Here is a 24,604-nt window from a genome sequence, read left to right on the forward strand (position 1 = left end):
AATTTTTCATGATTCAAGAACTAATTAACAGGTACATGTTTATTGTTATATTAGTTTATCATATAATTTACACAAAAAGAATAGATCCTTTATCCGTTGTGCGTGTTTTGAACACATTTTTCCTTTAATATGTATATATGTATGGAAAAATTTGATGTAATCTATATGTGAAGTTACTACTTTGAGTATATATTGAAGAAGTATCGTATCTCTTATATTCTAAACTTATTCCGATAAGCTAACCCTAAACCTAATCATTTTCCCTTTTTTTTATTGCAGTTTTATATTAAAAAAAAAATATTGTCTACACTGGGAATCAAACCCGCATCATATGCTTACAATAAAGTTTTTCAACCACTATATCATGTGCTTCAATTGTGATTAAAATTAAAAATCCTAATATGTTAACTTAATATTAAATGCATTTATAATCTTCTCTTATATATATTCTAAGCTTATTTTGATACGCTAACCCTAAACCTAATTTTTTCCAGTGGCGGAGCCACAGCAGGGGCAGGGGGTGGCCACAGTCCCCCCAACATTTTCAATTGTTTTACCTTATATATAATGATACAATTTATTGTAAAAGTTACTCATGGCTTATTTTGTTGAAGACACACTTCGTTCAAAATATAGACCAGACACACATCGTCTTTTTTTACCCTATATATAATGATAAATTTTTTTTTTTGAAACATATAATGATACTTTTTTTATTTGCTTCTCCTGTATACATATTTTCTTTTTGCTCATAAAAAGTCTTGTTTGATCATAGATTTAATTTATATTTATGAATAGGGAAAATAATTTTTACACAGCCATTAATCATAATTGTTTGATTATTAAAAGTTAATTTTTTTAGTATGCGTAATATTTAGTTAGGTATCAATATCTCATAGACAAAATACATTTAAAAATGACATTTTAAAATAAATTAACATAAAATATGGCATGACATTAAATTTAATCTATAATATCAAATCCAACTAAATTCCGAAGTACCAAAGTGTATCAAAATGAATTTTTTTTTAAGTGTTTTTTTGTCTTTTGACATATGGGTCTGTTTGGTAAAAATAAGCTATAAGCTAGCTGATAGCTGATAAGCTAGCTGATAGCTGAAAAACTAGCTTATAGCTGATAGCTGAAAAGCTAGCTTATTGAAATTAAAGTGTTTGGTAAAATTAGCTTTTAAAGTGGTTATTAAATATAAAATTACATAATTGATAGTGGGTAGTTTTTTTTTTAGAGTGGGTAGTTATTAAATTGAAGGGTAAAAATGGAATAAAGTGTAAAAAGCTATAAGCTATAAGCTCAAACGCTACTTGAAATAGCATCTGAAAAAAAGCTATAAGCTAGTTTAAAAAGCTTGTTACCAAACACCTCTAATTTTTTGAAACAAGCTTATAAGCTCATATAATAAGCTATAAGCTAGCTTATTTGTATTACCAAACACACCCATAATATATTTCTCCACTGAATTATACTTGTTGGACTTGGTCCCCCCAAGTTTTAATTCCTGGCTCCGTCCCTGATTTTTTCCATCTTTTTTTATTGTAGTTTTAAATTAAAAAAGAATTTAAATTTGTCTACGGTCGAAATCAAACATGCATCATTTGCTTACACTAAAGTTTTTTTAAAATACTTTTTAATATTACAATTTTTTTTATTATATATTAGACTAATTAGACCTGTACATCGCACAGGTCGAAGTTCTAGTATGTATAAAAAATTTAGACAATTTTTTCGATCTATTCAACTAATTCAATCAACTAATTTATTTTACTCGTATCATACAATGCTTCTTCAATATATATCGGGGCAGGTATAATTTTTAATTTTTTATAGTGAGACCTTTTAAAATAAAATAAAAGCATGAACACAAAAAAAAAAAAAAAGCAAAGCAAAGTTTTCCAAAAAAAAATATATATTAAATTAAAGTTTGAACCCACATATTTGGTCTCGCTTTAACCAATTGGGCTAAGCAAATTCTTTGTAGATAAATTATCATATTATATACTTATGTAAGTTTTCTTTGAACGTAAGTTATAAATTATCATATTATATACTTATGTAAGTTATAAACTAAATTTTTTGTAAAAATAAAAAAAAAATTATAAACTAACGGGGGTGTATTGGATTGAGATTTTGAAAGACGATTTTGGCAAAAAAATGTCTTGAAGATTTTAAAGGATTTGGTGGGATTATATTGATTTTATGGGATTTTAAAAGATGACTTTTTATAATCAAGGGGGTGTATTGGATTGAGATTTCAATGGAATTTAAAAAACTTTTTTATTATAAAAAAGTCTTGTGGTATTCAATCAAGACTTTTACAAAAGTTAAGTAAATCTTGTGGTATTCAATTAAGACAATCATGATTTTTTTTTTCAGGGCAATGAAATATGTTGGTATTCAATCGAGATTTCTTGTCATTTATAAAATGTCCATTGGTATTCAAAAGTCTACCGATTTTGATGGATTTTGTTATGAAATGGATTTCGTGAGACTTTTTAGTTAAAAGTATAAATACTACACTCATCAAACAATCTCACTCCAAACCGTGAGATTGTTCATGCTCTCCCACAAACTTTTTTTCCCTATTGTCGTTGGTCGGAACTCATCAGTTCAAAATACGTTATTCTCTTACAACTTGCTATATTGTCTAAAATACAAAGAACATATTCACCCAACAATCTCACCATAATTCATGAGATTTCATGAGACTTTTTTGCTTTTCTTTTTGTGTCATCCTTTATCATCTATCATTATCATGTTCACCGATCTTCTTCGTAAAAACTCAAAAGCAAAACGCAAATCAAAAGAAAAACTATTAATGTACAATTGTACTGTAACGCAAATAATATGTTCATCAATCTTCCGGAAAAAAGACCAAAAACAAACACAAATAAAAAAAAAATTCATATTATTATTTTTATGGTACTGTGTACGTAAATCAAAAGAAAAATTTTCATAGTTTTTTTTTTTCCTGTTTCGTCAATTTGTTTTTTTTTTACAACGTTCATTATTATTATTTATTTTTTTTACAAGGTGGTTATTATTATTATTATCTTTACTTTCTATTGTTATTATCTCAATCCAATACACCCCCCTAAATTTGAAGCCTAAAATCCTTGTTTGAGTTGTTCGGCTTTTGAGTCCGATCTTAAATATTAATATTATTCAGTTGATGAGTCATATCAGTATTTGATTGTAAAATTTCAATGATTATTGGTTCATTAGGGGATTCTAGCATGGGAGAGTGAAACATATCTCCTACAAGTGGGAGAGCTAAAATACCTGTTATAGCAGGTGGAGTCGGTCATTAAAAATAATATTATTTATTTATATCTTTTTTTTAAATAAAAAACATAATTTATTAAAGTTAAAATTATTATTTATAAATATTCTAGAAAGGTTATCTTATATTCAATACGTTCTTTCTCAAGAACACTCATGAGTTCCGCCGGGAACTTCATCCGTGTCCAGAATCCCGCAAGCCGAGCCAGATATTGGCGGTGGCACCACCGCGACCGGAAACTTAAAACCATCCAGAAAAATTCCAAATTCTTCCTAAACACTAGTTTAACGGTTTTAAACACAAATCCAAAAACCATCAGATTTTGCATGTTCACCGAATTAGTGCACCATCACCAATTAATTTTTATTTCTATTTCATTATCTTCTTCCTCCATACCTTCATCATTCATAACTTCATCATTCAAGTCCAGAAATTTATAACTTCATCTGCAATACTACTGTTACTGTTACAACCTTATTATTATTATTATTGTAAGAAGAAAACTTAAAAATTGAAGAAACACAAATACCCATTGTTACCGTCATTGATTTTTCTGGAAAATTATTGTTATCTTTTTTTTAGGATAATGATTTGGAAAATGATTTGGAAAATGATTGTTACCTTTTCTAGAAAATAGTTGTATTTTTTTGGATTTTGATTTTATTTAATGATGAGTTTGATGATGAAGATGAAAGGTGCGGCAAAGGGATGTTGATTTCTGAAGCGTGGAATGATTACGAGCAGTGAAGAATAAAGAAAAAAATGCAGATTTGAAATGGGTTTTTCAATAGTTGATTTTTTGCAGATCTGATTGTTTTCATTCTCCTTTCTATCTCTCTCGATCTTGTTTGGATACTTTTATTTGGAATGAGTTTTTCTGGATTTAAGTTTTAAGGTGATGATGTTGCTGTGAGGGAGATGAAGATGGGTTGAAGCTGGAAGAGAAAAAATTGAAGGTAGAAGAAGAGACGGTGGTTGTGGTGGTGGTGGAGGAGGAGCCAAGTGAGAATAAAAGCTCCAAAGGTAGAAAAGACAGATTTATGATAGAGAGAATGTGAAGTTTTATATATTTTTCTTTTTATTTTTCTGGAAGATATTTTCCTTATTTTTTTTATCGAAGTTATTTAATATTGAAAACCTGCTAATATACTGTAGCAACAGATTCTCTATACTTTATCGCAGCCGTTTAACTGTTTTTCAACCCATCACACGGTTAAAACTTGGTTTCCCACTAGTAGGAGATATGTTTCACTCTCCCATGCTAGAATCCCCCATGGGAGAGTGAAACATATCTCCTACAAGTGGGAGAGCTAAAATACCTGTTATAGCAGGTGGAGTCGGTCATTAAAAATAATATTATTTATTTATATTTTTTTTTAAATAAAAAACATAATTTATTAAAGTTAAAATTATTATTATGGCATAAGATAAGTCGCCGACAATTTAAATTTTATACATTAAAAAAAAAACCTTGTTCGTAATGATTGCATAGCACTTTCATTATTTATACACAATTCTAGTTTTATAATTTTTTATTGTAGAATGAAGGTAAAATTTTCAAAGAGTAACCAAAAAATTGAATTTGACAACAATATATGTTGAGCTAGAAATTGAGAATTTAGTGTCACTAGATCAAAAAGAGAAAAATTTGAAGGAGAAAATTGAGTTAAACAATTCAACTTCTTATCAAATGTTGAAAAGAAATCTCCTAGATTTAAAAGAGATATGCAAAGAAGACAACTTAATATTCACTTGTGTAAAATGATATTCTCAAAGTAATAAAACATTATTGAACAAAGAATTTCAACCATTATTCCTTATAGATTTTAGCATTTGTTTGGACATTTTAAGTAATTTCATGATATTTATAGTTGTGACTTGTCATGTTTTTGTAATGCTTGAGATAACTCATAAGTAATTGCTAAAACTTTTTTCATCAAGTGCAAGATGAAAATAAACTATCCACAAAAAAAAAAAAGTTCACATTTTATTGTAAACTTAGTTCATCGTACTCAATCATTTCAAGCATATCAACTATAGGAGAAAATAAAAAAATTATACTACTAAACAATGTACTACTATAATGTGAGCTTCGTTTAATCATAGTTTCTTATTTCAAAGTTATATCCAACAAATATTTCATTTTCTTGCAATGCTTCTTTTACTTTAACAATTTAACTTTCACGAATAATATACATGAAGCTCCAACAATATTAAGCAAATTATCAGCTAAATTGGAAAAACTAATTATAGTTAATGAGTAAAATAATAAATATATACTCCTTCTAATTTCAAATATATAAAAAAAAATATTTTATAGAATAATTAAATAACAAATATATAAAAAAAAAATAAAAAATCAAACTGAGCTTTGATCCAAGATTGATGAGTTGGGTTGTATCATATTCTAGAAAGGATATCTAATGATATTATTCCAAGTGTACCTAATGGTTTGCATGTTGATGATGACCCATCGCAAGTGTATTATAGACACGATGACTTATTTGGATGTCTTTTCACCCTAGACATTCCTAGTACATATCCTTCTCATGATAGAGAGTAGTTCTAGTTCCTTCATCCTAGAACCTTAATGTTGACATTTATTGAATTATTTCAAGACAATAATCAAATGTTCAAGCTTATAGTCATATCTGTTGGCACTTGGCAAGCCTTGGCTTAGGTAACTTCTCCCAATAATTTGAATGTTTATACTACAACTGAATTATTGAAGGACTTCATATGCAGTGTAAGATTCCAACTAAAACAATTTGCAATTGTAGAATGTGTTGGAAACATTATGTTCCGAAGTGGACCAAAGTCCATTAAAACAAGAATTTTACATTCATAGTCAATGCATATATACATGTGTTACAACACCTCTTAGGATAATCATCACTTGATTAATTAAGATCAAATAGTGTGATCAACCAATTCCATCGAGAATCTCACAACGACCTTAACTAGATTTCATTTGAAAACTTATGAAAGACTATATAAAGTCATATGCACTCAAGAAAAATGTACTTGAAAACTTCCGAAAAACTCGACTAGATAAAGTCATATCATATGCACCGAGGCAAAAGTACCCATCATTTTAACCACCTCTCACTCACCTCAACTTAAGTGTTTCCAAGTACAACGCCCACCACTGATGAGCTACCCTCATCGTCTTTCGCGGCCCTCAAGAAACATAGACTGTCATTTGACATCAACTTCAAATCACACCATAACAAAATAAGATTGAGAAATCACTATAATGTAACTACTATAATATAAATTTTATTACATCTTAAAATGAAAAAAATAAAAAAATAAAAAAAAATTGAAGGGAAAATGGATATTTTCAGTGTAAGAAGAACAAACTATTTATTTATCACAGATATTTATTAGTGGGGATTGTTAGCAACTAGTATATAGTAAGAGCTGTGATGTGGGGGACAAGCACTGAGCATAAGACAAATAATCCTTCCATTCTTTAATATATTTTTTAAACAAAGTTAGTTGATAGGCTAGTGTACATGAAACAAAAATCAAGGAAAGAAACAAAACAGTACAGTATCTAATAATTCAGTGGGAGAAACAAACCACAGTGACATATCACAAGTAGCCAATGGTCATAATAAGTTAACAATAATTTTATGGACAGACCATTACAATAGTAGTAATTCCTTGACCCTTAGAGAGAGTTAATAATTAACATATTTACACAAATAATTAACAACTAACACAGTACAATTGATAAGGTTAGAGACTTAGAGTAAGACAACAACCTCCAAAAAAACATAGATGACAACTATGTTAGACCCTGACCATATTGGAGGAACACTTTCTTACATACCTTCCTACATCTTAGGTACCACACTATTTGAAAGTGAAATATTATATTGTGAAGCACCAACACATCATATTAAAGACGTGTCTGGTGCACAACATGCAACACGTCCAACATGATACTGACATATATGATGATTGATTATATTCTATTACTTCTATCTTTTTTAAACTATTATCAGTGTTCGCGTGTCAGTGTCAGTGTTATTATGTCCGTGTTTTGTTTGTTACTAAGTGGCCTCCTTTGAGATTATTTGAAGTATTATTGCTCTTTAGTCAAGAGATCCTGTTGTTGGGGAATCTAAACTGATGTGATCTAGTGTATATGTTCACGGTTCACTGGAAGCCTAGCACTCAAAATCCATCAAATCTCCATCATCAATTCTGGATTTTAGTGTATCTGTACTAAAATTTCATGTGCACTTGTTAACTTTTCACTAGTGCAGCAGATTACAAAACTGATGGAAAAAAACAACATATATACATATTCAAGAATCATTCAGGAAAAAGAAGAATCTTATATAAATCTGATTGTTAGAGATGTTGCAAATGGGAATATTGATGTCTATTCAGACACTGAATCATCCACAATTTCTGATTGGTTTTGGTTTTGTTACCTTTAGAAACAAAACTCATATTCAACACAGAACAAGATCATCAAATTCAGTTTTTCTTACTGATGAGAGTGGAAACTATGAAGAATCAAGTAATGGTAGTACTTCCCTGATGAAAACTCAGAAATCTTCTGCATCATGCTTCATGTTAAGCCAACAAAATACTATTGGTATTATAGGAGGAGTATCAGTTCTATCAACTCTTGTTTTCTTGGAAAAGCTAGCTTGTTGGAGCTCAAGGAATGGTAAAGAATGTCCACCTTTTGTCGTCTGCAGCGATCCTGTGTTAAGCAAGGCGCTTTCGTTACGCGGTTCTTTTCCTTCTACAAGAAATAGAATAGATCATATCAAATTGAATCAGGAGTTAATGATTAAGAATTTGCAGCACAAGCGAAACGTTCTTCAGCAATCCGGAGCTCGTGGTTTGGCCATGCCTTGTCATCTGTCACATGCTTGGCACAGTGAAATTTCTGAGGATAGTTCTCTACCTTTTCTTCATATTGGTGACTGTGTGGCCATGGAACTCAAGAAGGCTAAGATGAAGCCGATTCATGCTGCGAGTACCGTGCGGATTGGACTGCTCACTACAGATTCATTCTTTGTAGTATGTTATTACAAGGAAAAGCTTCAAAGTCAGGGTTTTGAAGTGGTTTTGCTAGACAAAGAAACTGAGGAACATTTACTAGTTCCTGCTGTGGAGGCTTTGCAGAGAAAGGACATAGAAGGGGCAAGGAATTTGCTGAGAATTGCAATCCATGTTCTTTTGGTGAGGGGAGTGAATGTAGTGATTCTGGCATCTGATGATTTGCTAGGGATTCTCCCTCACAATGATCCTCTTATTAGGAAATGTATAGATCCTATGGATGCTTTGGCTAGATCAATTATACATTGGGCAGAAACAGCAACAAAGGTACCTGGGAGATTCTAGTTTTCCTTTCCTCACCTCCAAAATCATGGCATAAACATTCAAGCATTTCTGTAAAAAATAGCAGCTCCATATGAATGGATCCAAATACTTCCCAATACAGCTATCTCCCTATTCATATCTCTTTCTGTCCATCATCTATCATTCTTCCATTCTCGGACTCAGATCATCTGCCGTTGGCTTTATGGTGCATCCAACTGCGGTTAGATTGAGAAAGAGAAAAATTAATTTAATAGTGTAGCCTGTCTGTAGTTATTCTATTTGAAAGTGTTGCAGATTTAAGGATTGGTTCTATTTATGTTACTTAGTCATGTTCAGTTTTTACTTATCTATTGTTACTTCACTCCTCTTAGTTGGTTATCCACCTCTTCACTCTTGTATATATATTCACTTTTTCGTTCATTCAATGAAGTAATAAGAATTATTTACTAAAGTCATTTTCATATTGTACTATCACATTTCACAAGCCTACTTAATCATTGGAGTTCTTCGATGGAGGATCACGTTGATTCTGCTAGTGATACAACAAACAGAGATTCGACTCCAAAGTCTAAAGATCTTGTTTCGATTCCTATGAACACATATCTATCATCACCCGGGAGATAACCAAAGTGTCATGTTAGTCACTTCTTCTATGAACGGGAAAGAGAGTATGTAATTTTGTTTCCTAAAGGGATTAAATGATCAATTTCACCACTGTCCAAACTTAGATTCTGATACAAGAAAAGCATTACTCTCTTATTTTGCAACAGGAAAGGCAGCTTGAGGGCAATATATTTGGGGGACTCTCCTCAAGTTTTGATGACCAACAACAACAGAAGTAACAATCAAGGTGAAGGGCGAGGAAATTTTCAACATGGACGAGGCCGTTGAAGGACATCAAATGGCTCTCAAGTCATTTTCGTTTAGGTTTCGCATAAAATTATTCTCTAAAGGAGGGAATGAGGGATATGTGAACCAGCAAAGATATCAGAATCTTTTGATATAACCAGCAAAGTTCATCGACAATATAGAACATGAGATTTACATGAAAAAATAGCATGAAACCAAAAACTTGAGCCCTCGAAAATGAGTAGCGTAATCTTCAAAACAATGTTTTGACGAGAACTTTACATAAACAGGAAAATGATCCATAACACTAATAAGATAGCTTTATTCCCAAAGTGGCCTCAGAAAAAGAATTTCCGCCACACTACAGAATTTTCCATGGAATCAATGACTCGGGTTCTTTTGAATTGCAACAACACCATTTACAGTACATTTTGATCTGAGAAGGCCCAAGAGGAAATAAGGTGATGGGCTATTGCAAAAGGTCCAGGAACAAATATTGGAGCAAGTTCACCGCTTTCGACGTTGAAATCTGCAGCCATGCTCCTACTCTTTTCTACTCCCTTACACATTTGTTCTACCTTTGACGCTGCTGTTTTCTGGCCTTTTTTGTAGTCAGCCAACGTCAATGCTTCTCGTATATCTTCTCTACTGAACCACCGAGCATCTAGATAAGAAAGTTGCAAATCAGCCTATAAACAAAAGCAAATGAAATGGAAAATACCGTGCGAAAATAAATGAAAATAATTTGCATAGGTTCATAACTAAAAGAAAATACTTGCACACACCCAATGTGTATTATTAGCTCAGAATTCAGCCATTACAAAAACACACATAAGGTATGCAACTCGCTCTCACCCATAAATAAGTTTTTTTAATAGTTAACTCACCACTTGAAGTCATTTATGTAAATTAAGGGAAAAAGGAAGCATTATATGGTTAATAGGCGAATGTGATTAAACAAAGGAGGTCATCCTACCTTCTAACTCTTTCTTGTCGACAGTTATTTCACGCGATTTTGCATACGCAAAGAACCCAACCATCAGCTGGCATGGAATGCTATTCGGTCCAACTAGCAACAAAAGCCAAAAAGCCAAGACCGAAATGATGACATTAATAAACAAGGGGAGAATATATTTATCATGTCAACAAGACAAATAGTATAATACACATCTAGTTGTGTTAATTCATCATTACATTAAACTATTTGACCTATTCCATGTTAATTCACCTAAATATATGAAGGAAAAGAAAAACAATTGACCTTTTTTTTCCGTAAAAAAAAAAAGGTAGATAAGCTGAGTTCAAGATTCATATTACTGACTCCAACCTATTTACACCCGTTGTTAATATTGTACAAGAGAAAAAAATATTCAAATAGAAAGAATTGCCAAAGGATTTTCTATCATACAAATATTAACTCAACTCGCATAAATTATACCAGGCCATGGCTGAGAACTGTGGTATACAACTTCGCCCACTTCAATTCCAGACTCTTCCCAAGTTTCTCTTCTCACAGCTTCCTCCAAGCTTTCTCCTGGCTAAATGCAATCAAGAGGATACAAAAAAAAAAACTAACAACTTTTTTATATACATCGAGAAAGGGGGAGAGACAAAAAAGCTAAAACAAGTATACAACAACGAAATTCTTGAGTCCCTAAAAAATAATAATGTCTTAAAATGGGTCAAGACACACACCTCGGTGAAACCTGATAAGCAGCTCCACAATTGAGAAATAAACTTTGGTCGTGTACCCAAGAGGACATGGTCATTCTCTCTATCGATTACAAGCATAATTACCACCTAGTACATAAAGAAAGTAAGTAAAACCTGGACCATCCATTCATTAAATCAACACATAGAGTAGAAAACAACAAACCTGATCAACACGTGGATATATCCTTTTTTTGCAAGAATCATTCGAACATTGCTTCCGTCTCCCAGCTTCTTTTGAGACAGTTTTCTCTCCACAATGTCCACAAAATTGTGAAGTATTATGCCATTCAAGCAGTGCTTTGGCCTGTCCAGGCCAAACCAGTGATAATTAAGAAGTTGCATTGACATTCATAGACATAAACTAAAGCACAATAATTTGATAATCGATCCAAAACCCTAACTACATAATTGTGGTGCTACCTCCGTCCTTAAGCACAAGACATAGATTTTCCTTAAGCATAAGAAGTTGCATTGACAATAGTTTTTTTTTTTAATCCAGTTGTAAAAAAAAATTGGATTAATTATTTCTTTAACAACAAAAAACAATTCTATTTTATTAATGATTAAAGTGTAACAATAACAATTGTCAACAAACTTAATATTGCTTTGTCAAAAAAAAAAATAAAAGGACTTATTTAGTCAACTGAATCCTTATTCAGGTAACTTACATTACCAGCGATAGCCAAATTTTCCATTGCTTTCAAGTTCTCCCAATCAGTGGCCACCATGAGCGTCCGGAGCTCCACGAAACGCAACTCCATATCCATGTTGGTACCCAATTCAGGTACCTTAGCAGAAACATCAATTGCCCAGTAAACGGCATCGTCCTCTGCACTCGAACCCAAGTAAACCAACGAGTCTCCATTCAACGGGGCACCTGAATTTTCGAAGATACCCCTAAGATCATCCAAACTAACCCAGCCCAGATGCCAAATCGGCAGAAATTCACCGGAACTGGCCGTGGAAGAGACTAAAGGCCTTCCATTTCTAAAAGGCAGCACCTTGAAATTTGGGGATGGGGAAGAGTGATCGTTTCCTAGAATTCTGGCGTTGAGAGATTCGAGAGCTGCGGAGGGTGAAAGAGGGTTGCCAGGAATTGAGTTTAGAGGGTTTCCGGCAAAGGCATGAAACTGTAAGTTTATGGACATGGTTACTGTCACTGATGGAGGAAACTTGCAGAAGAAGAAAAAGGGTTTTAGTGTGTGAATCTGTTTTGGAAAAAGGATTTTTGATGAAGAAATGAGGAAAAACTTCAAAGATGAGACCAAAAAAGGTGCAACTGGGAAGGAAGGGTCAATTATGAGACCAAAAAGGTTGTTGGTTAGTCTTAAAAAAAAAGTTAGTTGGTTTGGTTGGTCCCTGGTCATGGAACAGTGTACATGGTGATGACACGTGTCCCATTTGAATATTGGGTCCCACTATATATCAACTGTTGCAATATGAAAAAAAAATCTAAAGTCTTTGTTGAATCACCTAGGATTTCACATGTCTCCATATTAGTAGTTGAAGAATGAGTCAAATAAACATCATGTTAGAAAATTAAAGCAAGAGAATGACATGTTAAAGAGTGATGACACTTATATGCTAAAAAAACATAGTATCAGTTGGCCTATATATAAACATGAACAACTGGAATTCTCTAAGATGAGTGGAAAATTTCAACAGTAATTTTGAAATCCATTTAAAAAATAACTCAATCCAACTACAATGTGATTTCTTATTTGTTCACCACAAGCAATATTGTCATATTTGAAAATAAAGAGTCATCCATATCCACCTTATAAATATGAGTAGGAGGCGTACCATTATTCGGTTGAGTTACCATAAAAACTACTTTGAAGGACTCATGAATATACTAACAATCTTGTGATAGACAACATAAAAAAAAAAAAAAAATCCTGTGATAGAGATTGCTGCCCAGAATAGTCTTTCTTTTGAAAAAACTAAAGAGCTTTTGTTCTTCCATAACTCTTGAGTTTTTGTTCATTCATAATTGTTGACAACATTAAAAAAAAAAAATGCCTAGTTGTCAATATTGACTCCTATGTTTGCAAAAGATAAGTTCCAATCATGCAATCTATATAAACCAATACTAAATAACTTACTCCAAAGTGTGGACTCAATGATCTTGCAAAAGATAAGTTCCAATCATGCAATCTAGGACAAAGATTGTCTCAAGTCAAGTGGCATGTCTTTATTTCTTCAATCCCTGGCAACTTGTCACGGAACTTGGACGACCTTCAGTAAGAAGGAAAGCCAAATCTTATCAAACATAAGGTTCTGGTTCAACACCTCCCCGACTTGAGAGTGCACCCAATTGTAAGCTAATTTAAGAGTAAAGACTTCGCCTAGGGTATGATTCCAACAGGGGGAATCATGAAACTCATTAGAGGGAAGCTTTGCAGTGTCAATTTTCTCACAAATACTAAGACGCGTTCAAACATTAAAAAAAATGATTTACCTTACCTAAACTTAAAGTTCTTAGTTCCCTCATAAATTTTAATGCCTTTTTTTAGTCTAGAGTCTAATACTCTAGAAGCTCTTAGTAATCTAAATACTAATAAAACACAATTTAGTTATCCACATTGTGTCACATGGCATGATGGCAACATATCTAGTACCTATCCTTTTTTTGGTGAATAAAAGGGGCCAAGACCATGGCCTTTGGCCCTCTTTTGTACCCACAAATAAAGGGACTAAGCACAATCAAACTAAAAACCTCTAGAAGAAATAACTCAGCACCATGTACCAAAATGATATTAGAAAGGAAAAAAGGGGGAAAAAAAAGGCAATTCGAAAAAATTAAGATTAGGTTCTAAAGATAACCCAACCCATCCATCATTCTTCAACAAAGCAACCACTACTTGATTAGCCTCTCTAAGAACATGAATATTCCAAGAGACATTACCTTCTCTCCCATGAATGTGATCAATCTTGGAAACAAGAGCATAAGAAGCATGACAAGGGCAACAACTATCCCTTAGTTTGGGAATCATAATACATGGCAATTATACCAAAGCCTCTACTCCAAGCAATTTGTAAGCCATGAAAAATTCTCCACAACTCAGAATCAAGAACATTGTATGCAGCACCAACCTTGGAAGCATAACCAAATAAGAAGTAACCTTTATCAAGGACACCTCCACAAGAAGCAAACAATCCAAACTAAGACAATATATGATATAAACGACACATAAGATAATCACATTTTCATATATGAATATATATAAAAAGTATATATAGTTTAACCTTATTAAGACCTAGACTTCGGTTCAGAGATTTGACACATTGAAACACCCCTCAAAAACTGACAAATGCACATGTCTTTGACCATAAAATAGTATCAATGACCAGTAAGAACTAAAAAATAAAAAATCTATGTAATCACCATCACTGGTGACTGTATGTTTCATAAATTCTGTCAGCAGAGAGGTTTTCCAAGAGAAAAATTTTAAACTTAATTTTCCATTGGACTTGGATAGTTGGGATTGGGAAGAGGACCTATGTCATTGATCCAGTCAGCATAAAGGCCAAACAACTTCTTGTTCTTTAATCTGGATCTTGACAAGATCTTCTTAGCTTTCTCATCCATTTCCACCTCCATTGCTACAGGTAGACTTGCTGGGAGGGCAACAGGTTCAACATTGGCAACAGAAACTGACAAGGCTTTTGGTGAAGCTGGAACGGGAGCTTTTGTAGTATTTGCTATGGCAACTGCAGCTTCAGCTTCAATGCCTCCACCAGGAGCTTGTAAATCTGAATTAAAAAACAACCAATACTTTAGGAGTCAGAAGTGTCAATTTTCATAATCATCGTTTTTTTATGTCTTCATCACAGCAACTGCAGCTTCCTTAACCATGTTTGACAGCAAAATTAAGGATTGCAATGTGGCCGCAATTTAAAACCTTGCAAATGAAACAATGTACCTCCAAATCATTGATGAGTCGGACATCAAATGTACAGGGCAGAAACCAAAAGAAACAGGCTTCGAAAATATGAACTTAATATAATAGTTGATTATTATTACATGGAAAGGCAATGTCTCAATCATATATGATATAACCGAAAGATAAATGCAGTCGAGTAGTTCACGGTCCCATGATCCTACCATTCAGTCACTATAGTGTGGAAATTAATGATCCCCTGTGTTGCATCGATACAGGTACGGGCATGAGATACAAAAGGGATTTTTTGAAGAAGAAAAAAACTATAGTATAGATGCGTAAACAAAAATAAATTTTATACATAAACATATGAATAGATTGTAGAAAAGATAGAAACAAAATAAGTATAGCATATAACAAAAACATACACGGAGATATCTTTCCTAATTACTACATCACATATCAAAATAGAATAAGAAAATAAATATAAGAATACAAGATTATTAGGATACGAATACAATATTTACGTTATGAGAAATAAGAATGACAATATAATAGGAAAAATATCAACATCATAAAAAAACGAATGAGAAAAACTTCATTTTAAATTTTTCTTACTAATCAAAACAAACATGTAAACAAACATAATTTTATTTAACGGACCACGGGTACACCCCCAAAGTATCCACATGTACCAAAGTGGAGTATCCAACTTCCTTTTATTTGAATTTCGGTACCTGCTTGTGTAACCACAAGTAGCTGACGAATATATCAGGTACATACGAGTACGACACCCATAAGGGTACAAGGAGTACCCATGCTTCGTAGCCGATCATAGAGCGGAAAGTTTTTGCAAATTACTCCAAACTACTAAATATTCCAGTTGGTCAACAAATGTAAAGCCGTGGAAAGAAGTTTAAAGTTTTAACAGCATACAATAGTAATCATCCATTAGAAAATGGAGATGATTAACTATTTAAAATTACGAAAACCTAGACATTTCTATTTGTTCATGGTAGATGGCAAAAAATCCACCGTATAAACACGCCATAACAGCCTATGGCGACGCCATGGCAGACATCCCTTCACAAATTGCCTATGGCGGCTGTCAATAAATATGTCGTGCCATGGTGCCACCATTTACAATATGTAATCCTTATATAAAGGCCTGTTATCAATAGCAGACCGCGGATTACAACAACCAGCAAAAATCTGCCATATAAACATGGTACTGTGCAGTCCATGGCGGCTGGCACGTAATTGCCCGCGTCATGGCGCCACTACGGTGAAAATTTGAAAACACGAAAAAGTAATCAATAATCATACAGACAAGTAGTCAACTACTTTTAAACGTAAGCAGCATATGTTGTATGATCAAAATACGGTGGTAAGATGATCAAACTACGGTGATAAAGTAATCACTAATCATACATGCAAGTTAATGTCAAACCAAACCTGAAAACATCATACACAACAACAAAAACAACAGACATTCAAACACGGTACATCATATCACAGATGATAACCTTCTGCACATCATCAAGAAAATAAAAAACAGAATTTATATAATTGAACAAAACAAAACAGTAGAATTATATGACAAAAAACCAAAACCAATAGTATTACCTGCTTCTCCATGAGCAAAGTGACAGTCATCACCAAAGGGACAGCTTCCAGTATTCTGCCACTTGGTACACAGCTTAGTCTTCCAATAAGTGCCCCTTGGTTGCTTTGTCACACCACTATTGCCTTCCAAGTTATCAGAACCATCCCCAAAAGACTTTGGGGAACCAACAGTCCCAATGCTTATTGCAGAACACTCTCTTGATTTCCAAGAATCAGCCCTAAACTTAGCAGGATCTTCATGAAGAAAACTACACTTCTCACCATAAGGACATTGCTCACCATTGTAAAACTTCTTACACAGCTTCATCTTCTGGATGATTTTTTGATCATCATCCCAGTTCCCTACCTGCACACGATCCTCCTTGGGTGCGTTGCGCGGTCCAACATAGTCTTGCCAGTTTGGTGGTGGCTGCCTTAGCTCCTCCTCCCCGTGAGCAAAGTTGCAATTGTCACCGTTCCTACAATTGCCGAACGAGAACCTGGTACAAGTGCGGGTCTTGTAGAAAATGTGGCCAGTTCCTCTGTTCAATTGAGGTGGAGGCTGCATCACCCTAGGAGGAGGGCACGGAAATGCATCAGAACGATTGTTACCAATCATTCTTGCCCTCTTGAAGGACTGTTGCTCAAAACCTGAATGTTGCTCAGTGCGGTCATTGATCACTGGGAATTGAGGCCCCACCTCAATGGCATCACTGTTTGTGGCGAAACGGGGTGGTGACATCCTAGAGGTTGGAATGTGGTGTGGATGAGCCATGGATGCTGTCAAAGGCAGAAAAAAAGAAGATCAAATTCAGTGAAATTTTGAGTCTTTTTTTGCTGGCAAGATTTTTTAATCAAATTCAGTGAAATTTGAGTCTTTTTTTGTTGTTGTCAAAAGCAAAAAAAATTGATCAAATTCAATGAAATATTGAGTCTTTTTGACTGTTGTCAAAGGCAAATTTTTTTTTATCAAATTCAGTGAAATGTTGAATCTTTTGACTGTTGTCAAAGGCAAAAATTTTTGATCAAATTCAGTCAAATTTAGAGTCTTTATGATTTGATTATTGTTGATTAAACAGATAAACATCCAGAAAAGATTTAGAACTGAATAAAAAAAACGTAACAAGTTAAAAATACTCACATGCAATTGGATACAATGTTGATCAAGTAATCAAATGATCAATGCTGAACACTGAAAAGTACAGAACAAGAAAACTGTGTTCTTGAGGGCAGAGAAAGACCGGAACAAGAAATCTGGAAGACCCAGATGAGAATTTCAAGAGAAAAACACGATGGAATGATGAAAGTTTGGTTTTTTTTTCTTCAGGGGTTGATGAAAAACGCCGTGGATGAAAAGTGACAATAGTGAGTATTTATAGTGGGACAGTGGCAAGGTTTAAGGTTTTTTTTGTTTGGGCTAACTAGGTCAACAAAACCCTAGTCGCTGATTGACTAATGACTAATCACTGTCACTAATAAACTAATCATCAAACCCAAAAAAACTGCTGGGGGGTGCGGGCGTTAATAAGTGAGGTTAAGATAAAGGATATGAGTGAGTTAGGAAGAGGTTTTTTTTATTTTTTTTATTAATGTTTTTCGAATGGGTTAAGCACCAAAGCTTGTGTTTGGTTCAATGGTGAGTAGGTGTCATCAATAATGTAGAACTCTCGCATTGTTATTTTTAGAAGTTATAATGTGTAGTTTTTGTTTTAGCGCGATATTGTTGTCACGCAAATGCGCGCTAATAGTATGTTTGTTTTTGTGGCAGAAGAGTTTTCATTGCGCGCGTTTGTATAGTTTCTTAAGAATGACATGTTTATAACGTTGGTTTCAAATATTTACCGAGTAAATTTGTAGTTTTCAAAATGAAGATGTTTTTTGTCCGTTTTCTTCACGGTTTGTTGTAGGAGGACAGAAGAAATTTATTGTACTTCTCGCGCATTAAATAATTTAATTCTTTAATAGAAATAAATGGGATGAAAATGGAAAAATATATTTACTCTATTTTACATTATCTTTGAGGTAAAACACAAAGATAGTTGTTTACCCCCTCCTTAATTAATCGAAACTAGCAAGGGACGGGACAAAAACAAGATTTTTTGTCTCTCTCTGAACCATTGGACAGTTTTTTGTCCACAGTACAACTATAAAAAAAAAATACCTCTTTTATTTTCGAATATAAAAATATTAGCGCCCTATATATGTCCCGTATTATCTTGTTCTATTTTGTACTGTTCTGTCGAGTTCTCGCTGTTTTACGAAATAAACGCACCCATGTCTCTCATCTATGAAAGGTAGTGGGACAAATTTTATAAGAAGATATTTTTCGATAGGGAAAATTGAAAGTTCTATTTGATTCTTCTCCAATTTTTCCTCGTGTTTTCGCTCCTTTTGCTTAGTGTAATAGTTGATTCTCACTCATCCTTTGTATATCAACTATTGGATTAAGCAAAATCGGAGAGAATCAATGTGGGACCCGTAACAGCCATGAAAAAGAAAAAGAAAAAGAGATACTGATAGGGACCATCATCATGTAAGCAGCTCCTTCATCAATGCAAGTGGAGTCGCAACTGACCAGTAAACGCAGCCGGAGTTGGTCGCCGGAAACCAGAAACAGTGAGAAAGTCTTCACTCCATAGGTTTACTTCCCCTCTCCTCTCCTGTAGCGGCCGCGAGAAATAGAAGCATTGATGTATTATAGTCACCAATGGATCATCGATTCGTGTTGTGGAATCACTCTTTTGCAAATGCAAGGTAACACTATTTCACTCTTCTTTCGCCGGAGCTTAATACTACCGCACTTTCTAATTCTAATGCTATATTTTATTTGTTAAGTATAAAATTTAGTGGAAAAATAATAGAGTATAGAAATTAGTCAAACGAATGTAAATTTGCTGATTTTAGTATGCCTTTTTTAGAAATCTAGTAAAAATTTGGGGCAGAGGAAACTTTTTATTAATCAGAGTTAGTTACACTAGTTAATATTCTATGAGGTTCCCCTAGAGAATATGAACTCTATATATTGAGCTTATAAGACTAAACTTTTACCTTGAGCTAACACCTTAAGTGTATATTAGGACACCTCTTGAAATTTATTGTATTTTGTTAATGTATTTTCAGTTTAAATATGATGTTAGTCCCTCACTTTTTGGTTTTAGTCCCTGTAAGTTTTTTTTTTGGTTACTATGATATTGATACGAAGTTTATACTACCGTTAGCGATGACTAATCTCCGTCGGGGAACCAGTGGGACAGGTTCTCCCATCCCAATCAATCAAATATTGTTGGCATTATATTTACTATTTAGCCACATATGATGTCAGAGATCAAAAGTAATAATTTTTTAATTTGAAGGGACTGAACTCAAACAAACAAATTTAGCGCTATATTTGCAGGGGATCTGGTTCCTGTAAAGTGAGTGATTTACTTTATAGTGTAAAGTAAGTAATATCAAGTATCAACCGTTAATGAATAGGTGGTTTAGTCCCATTTCTTTGTGTGGGAGAATGATTTAGTCCGGGAGATGGGAGAGGTTTTAAATAATTCTATTATTACAAATGTGGACGATAGGTGGTTTTGAAGTTTGAATGAGGCGGAGGGCTTTACGGTCAAGTCCTTGTACCATTGGCTTGATCATTTTATGATGCCTAGAGATTTAATAACCCCTTTGGAGGCTTTTTCTTTTAGAACGATTTGGAAAAGTGTGTCCCCTTCCAAAGTTAGTGCACTTGCGTGGCAATTATTTTTGGATAGAATCCCAACAAAATATAATCTTTGTCGTAGGTGAGTTCTTCGTATTGAGGACGCGGAGTGTGGTATGTGCGGGAGGGAAGTGGAAACTTCGCGTCACCTTTTTTTTGCACTGTGATTTTGCTGCCCAAATCTGGTATGGTCTTTGCCGATGGTTAGATGTGGTCGTGGAGCTTCCGGCGAATGTAATGATGTCATATGGGTCACTAATTGGAAGCGGGAGGAATAAGAGAATGAAAAAAGGCTTCGCTATAGTTTGGTTAGCCTTTATCCGGACCATTTGGAGGGCTCGAAACGACAAGACTTTTAATAATGTTGCCGGGGTGGTGGAAGATGCAGTGGACTTAATTCAAAGGCTGTCATGGCAATGGTTTCTTAATAATGCAGCCACTGGGTCCTGTTTATTATATGAGTGGGTCTGGAATCCGGGTGACTGCATGCTTAGATGATGATGTCCTGCTGTGCTGCTACTGGTTTTTGGGTGCTGCTGTTGTTTTGGTGCTCCTTGCGTGGCTGTGAGTGTTGGATGCCTTTGTGTAAGAGTCATTTTATTTGTTTTTATGGCAGGCTGTTTGTTGTCCCCTTTCTTAGACTGGCTGTTAGCTCGTTTGTTCTGTTTAGGGCTGTTTTTTGTGTACCCTGGTTTTCATCATTTTGTATATGTATCTTGTTCTTTTAGCACCATAGTACTCTTTGTACTATGTGTTTGCTTAATAAAATTTGTTTGCAGTTAAAAAAAAAACCATTAATGAATAAATCAAAGGTAGATATTATAGGTACACCATAACAAATTGTGGGCTTGTTACTATCATAATCCTTGATTTCCTCACTTTACACTTTACGCACTTTAGAGGATCCAAATCCATTTGCAGGGACTTACATCATATTTAAACCTATATTTTCCTTTCGTTGCCTTTCATCAGCTAATAAGCATCTATACACTTAATTACTCAAAAGAAATAGAGTGATAAGATACTAAGATTTTTAGTGTATACTATAAAGGCCTATATATCTAGAAATGATGACATATTGTATATAAATATTGGGATATAGTTAAATAGTATCACGTATTTCCTTAATCTAGTTAATATTTTTCCTAGATGATGATTGAGGTTACCCAGAAAGGAAAAGCTATGCATGTGATAGTTGGTCCACCTCTTTGGATCCTCTCTGCAATATGCTGAATGAACTATTTTACTAAAAATGGGGTCCTCTGTTAACATCCACAAAGCATATAAATAAAAAGGTTGCTTAAAGAAACTCCAGAATATTTTGAAAGATAAGTGGTAATAGCTTAATAGTGCTCCTTCAGAGAGAACATATATATGCTTTTTGACTTGACATCAACATTCCAAAGTTGATATTAAGTCAATGAATAAATATAATGAAACTCTTTTGCATGATTTGAAATATAGAATTAAGACGATAATCATGCGCCACAACTAGTTAATTAGCGAAAACAATTATATTGGGTTTATTAGGAATGTATCTATAGCAGCATCTCTGCTGTTATATAGTGCATTAGGTTCTAACATATATAATAATCTTTTGTGCTCAGAGATTATATTGTTTTTGTGTGTTTTCTTTTGATGGGTTTGGTTCTGCCCACTTGGCATAGGATGAGGGTCCACGGGAGGTGCCAACCTAGTTGGGAATTCTTCTGGGTCTTCTGATGTCATTATGCTCTTAGTTCACCAAAAAAAAATTCTTGAAGTAAGCTGCATAATTAGGTCCTCTGAATGTGAACTTTTTTTATTTCCATAGTAATTAGAGTAGGTCAAATCCATGGTGGCCCGTGACACGTGTCTGAATTCTCTGCCTATTCTATGAAGTATGCAAAACAATTTTTTAGACCACTCCTGAGAAACAACTCGATAAAATATATGTTCCCCACCGGCACACAACCGCTTTCTTCCTGCCGCCGTTGTGTGTGTATCCGTGTGACAAACACAAAGGCAAGTATTTATGTGCAGTTACATTTGCGTTGGGGGAAAACTGACAATGGAAATTTTGGCAAGTGTTAACATAATTCAAAAGCTTAATTATCTCAGTAATAAATACGAAAAATATACGTGGATTTCAGAAGCTTCTTGTTAGCCAGTACATTTAGCAAGAAACAATAACTGCTGGATATCCTTCCTAATGACAAATCATTACTATGACTCTAACAGAGGCCATAGATCCATGATTTATCTAGAGCTTTACATAGGGAAAACTAAATAGGATGTAGTTTAGAGAAGGATGCTGAGGGAAAGAAGTGATATTGCAACTCTTCTGAAATTCTCTTACTTTTAGTCCGCACCACCTGAAACAAGCAACAGTAATAAATGTATTAGAACAGATGATATATAATATCTTCAAAAGAACACCTTGACAATTTTTGAAAAAAGACAGATGAAACGTCCAAAGACTAAATTTTTCTCACCATAATCCCTTGGCATTTTGCATTTGTAGCACTCTGTCCTGCTAGCATAATTATGCATTCCGCAGCCAATTCTGTTACATTATAAAAAAAAGTAAATTAAACAAAGATACTCAAATTAGGAAGATTTGGATACAAGTCCTTTTATCATATTTTTTCTTCTTGTGTGTAATAAAATCAACATTACTTGTTTATATTGACCACCGTCTGTATTATCATTATTATTTATTATTAGCTTTTATGGAAAAAACTACCATTGTCTGTCTTGTAATTATCAAGATGGTCTTTATCCTATATTTTAACCATTTTGTTGCTTTGTCCTATAAAAATACTGCACCCTTTGTTCTTATCAATACTATATGTTACTGTGCAAGGGCCGGTTATAATTACATCTTTCTCGGGGAGGAAGAAAAGGAGATTGCCCCTTCAATGCATGAAAATGCAGCTTTTGTGAGTATATCAATTACTTGTTACTAAATTACATTGTTTTACTTTTATGATAATGGATATCTAGGCAATATATAGTTGGTCTTTCAAGTTGCAATTGAACATGCAAGCTCTTTATTGAACAAATGCAGTTGAGGAAAAACACTTTTAGATTGTAATGAAGTCCATGCACATGAATAACTAGCAATGAAGTTGTTAAAATTTTCAATTATTGGTTTTTCAATGAATAGATGCTATTTCAGTACTCAAACTAAATGAAGATAATGTGAACTAACCTAGGGCAAATCCAGTCTCCACTTTTCCATCCTGGGGGAGAACTGCAATCAGATCCATATCCTCCAGAATTCGCCATGTTACCCCCATATCCAGAAGAATAATCATGTTTAAATGCACCACATCTATAGCAGTTTGATCGGCTTGCATAGTTGTGAGCTCCACAGTTCATAGCGGTGCAAAACCAGTCCCCTGCCAATGTCTCAGTCCTGCTATATCTATAGGTTGATGGGTCAGGGCCTCCATACTTAGGGTAACCGCAATTTTGGCATGCTTCCCTCTTCTTGAAATTTATGTGTTCGCAAGCACAGCACATCCAATCTCCTCCAGACCAGCTCATTTTCCTATATATACATGTAAAGTGTCAAGTGATAAATTTTAAGAAATTTCAGTTTAATCAATTCTCAATGCAGCTATAGATAAGATTTTCACTTAACTCCCTGTGAATGTAGCCTAGAATTGACATGATAATGGAAAATAATAAAATCTTCTGTTATAAGTTATGAGTTATGACCGTAGCTTATTGTTAAATATTAGTATGTTGGTGGTTATGATAGTTTTCAGAGTTTGAAACATGGACCTGCGACTTAAAATTAGCTCAAAAATTCTTCTTTTATAAGTTATGAGTTATTATGCTAACTTATATTAAAAGGCATGCAAAGTGATTCATTAAGTTATTTACATAAGGAAATATTGTTTTATGTGACAGACTACTCTGTCCAGAAAATATAGCAATGTTATAAACTTTTCTACAGTTATAGGAGTTTTGAGTATCCTAGTTTCTAGATGAATGAACCATGAGGCACTGCATATACAGAAGAAAATATTTAAGATGCGAATGACAAACATAGAAACAAGAAATTTACCTTCGAAGAAGAATTATAGAATCACACAAGAATGGTTTGATATTGCTATACTAGTTTAAGAATGGCTTGTAAATCAGATGATGAGTTTGATACTTGTGTTGTGAGGCTATATATACTAGTGGAAAGACCTATTTCGGGGGACATTA

General features: G+C 33.8%; 4 protein-coding genes and 1 long non-coding RNA gene across 6 annotated transcripts; 2 read left to right on the forward strand and 3 right to left on the reverse strand.

Annotated features, from left to right (window-relative positions):
* The first annotated feature begins 7,091 nt into the window (after window positions 1-7,091).
* On the forward strand, window positions 7,092-9,101 carry LOC123923237 (broad specificity amino-acid racemase RacX-like). Its single transcript, XM_045975922.1, has one exon. The coding sequence runs from the start codon at window positions 7,670-7,672 to the stop codon at window positions 8,669-8,671; it is 1,002 nt and encodes a 333-aa protein (XP_045831878.1). The 5' UTR covers window positions 7,092-7,669; the 3' UTR covers window positions 8,672-9,101.
* A 621-nt stretch (window positions 9,102-9,722) lies between these two features.
* LOC123923238 (nudix hydrolase 19, chloroplastic) lies at window positions 9,723-12,530 on the reverse strand. Of its 2 annotated transcripts, XM_045975923.1 has the most exons (6): window positions 11,881-12,530; window positions 11,376-11,516; window positions 11,195-11,299; window positions 10,938-11,037; window positions 10,476-10,568; window positions 9,723-10,163 (listed from the first exon to the last, which is right to left on the reverse strand). In XM_045975923.1, the coding sequence occupies exons 1-6, from the start codon at window positions 12,358-12,360 to the stop codon at window positions 9,919-9,921; spliced, it is 1,164 nt and encodes a 387-aa protein (XP_045831879.1). In that variant the 5' UTR covers window positions 12,361-12,530; the 3' UTR covers window positions 9,723-9,918. The 2 variants fall into 2 exon arrangements, with proteins under 2 accessions (XP_045831879.1, XP_045831880.1); XM_045975924.1 differs by lacking the exon at window positions 10,476-10,568 and having other exon boundaries at window positions 11,881-12,527.
* Window positions 12,531-14,520: 1,990 nt separating this feature from the next.
* LOC123881739 (zinc finger CCCH domain-containing protein 39) lies at window positions 14,521-17,476 on the reverse strand. Its single transcript, XM_045930471.1, has 2 exons — window positions 16,723-17,476; window positions 14,521-14,968 (listed from the first exon to the last, which is right to left on the reverse strand). Exons 1-2 carry the CDS (start codon window positions 17,474-17,476, stop codon window positions 14,670-14,672), a joined length of 1,053 nt encoding a protein of 350 aa, XP_045786427.1. The 3' UTR covers window positions 14,521-14,669.
* Window positions 17,477-19,028: 1,552 nt separating this feature from the next.
* LOC123924619 lies at window positions 19,029-24,095 on the forward strand. Its single transcript, XR_006814789.1, has 3 exons — window positions 19,029-19,455; window positions 23,247-23,322; window positions 23,599-24,095. It is a non-coding gene; the product is annotated as an uncharacterized LOC123924619 (long non-coding RNA).
* LOC123924618 (zinc finger Ran-binding domain-containing protein 2) lies at window positions 22,509-23,932 on the reverse strand. The gene is made up of 3 exons (XM_045977565.1): window positions 23,595-23,932; window positions 22,876-22,946; window positions 22,509-22,755 (listed from the first exon to the last, which is right to left on the reverse strand). The coding sequence occupies exons 1-3, from the start codon at window positions 23,930-23,932 to the stop codon at window positions 22,742-22,744; spliced, it is 423 nt and encodes a 140-aa protein (XP_045833521.1). The 3' UTR covers window positions 22,509-22,741.
* Window positions 24,096-24,604: the final 509 nt, after the last annotated feature.

This window comes from Trifolium pratense, linkage group LG4 (genome assembly GCF_020283565.1).
Source record: "Trifolium pratense cultivar HEN17-A07 linkage group LG4, ARS_RC_1.1, whole genome shotgun sequence".
NCBI classification, from domain to species: Eukaryota; Viridiplantae; Streptophyta; class Magnoliopsida; order Fabales; family Fabaceae; genus Trifolium; species Trifolium pratense.

Bases quoted from the DNA above. Each gene is read 5' to 3' on its own strand.
- LOC123923237 (XM_045975922.1), top strand. From the start codon at position 7,670: ATGTTGCAAATGGGAATATTGATGTCTATTCAGACACTGAATCATCCA.
- LOC123881739 (XM_045930471.1), bottom strand. From the start codon at position 17,476: ATGGCTCATCCACACCACATTCCAACCTCTAGGATGTCACCACCCCGT. The intron at 14,969-16,722 runs GTAATACTATTG...TTTTTAATTCAG, and splicing joins CTTTGCTCATGGAGAAGCAG to ATTTACAAGCTCCTGGTGGA.
- LOC123923238 (XM_045975923.1), bottom strand. From the start codon at position 12,360: ATGTCCATAAACTTACAGTTTCATGCCTTTGCCGGAAACCCTCTAAAC. The intron at 11,300-11,375 runs GTTTGTTGTTTT...TTTATGTACTAG, and splicing joins TATATCCACGTGTTGATCAG to GTGGTAATTATGCTTGTAAT. The intron at 10,569-10,937 runs GTATAATTTATG...TTTTGTTGCTAG, and splicing joins CAGTTCTCAGCCATGGCCTG to TTGGACCGAATAGCATTCCA.
- LOC123924618 (XM_045977565.1), bottom strand. From the start codon at position 23,932: ATGAGCTGGTCTGGAGGAGATTGGATGTGCTGTGCTTGCGAACACATA. The intron at 22,947-23,594 runs GTTAGTTCACAT...ATAATGTAACAG, and splicing joins GGAGACTGGATTTGCCCTAG to AATTGGCTGCGGAATGCATA.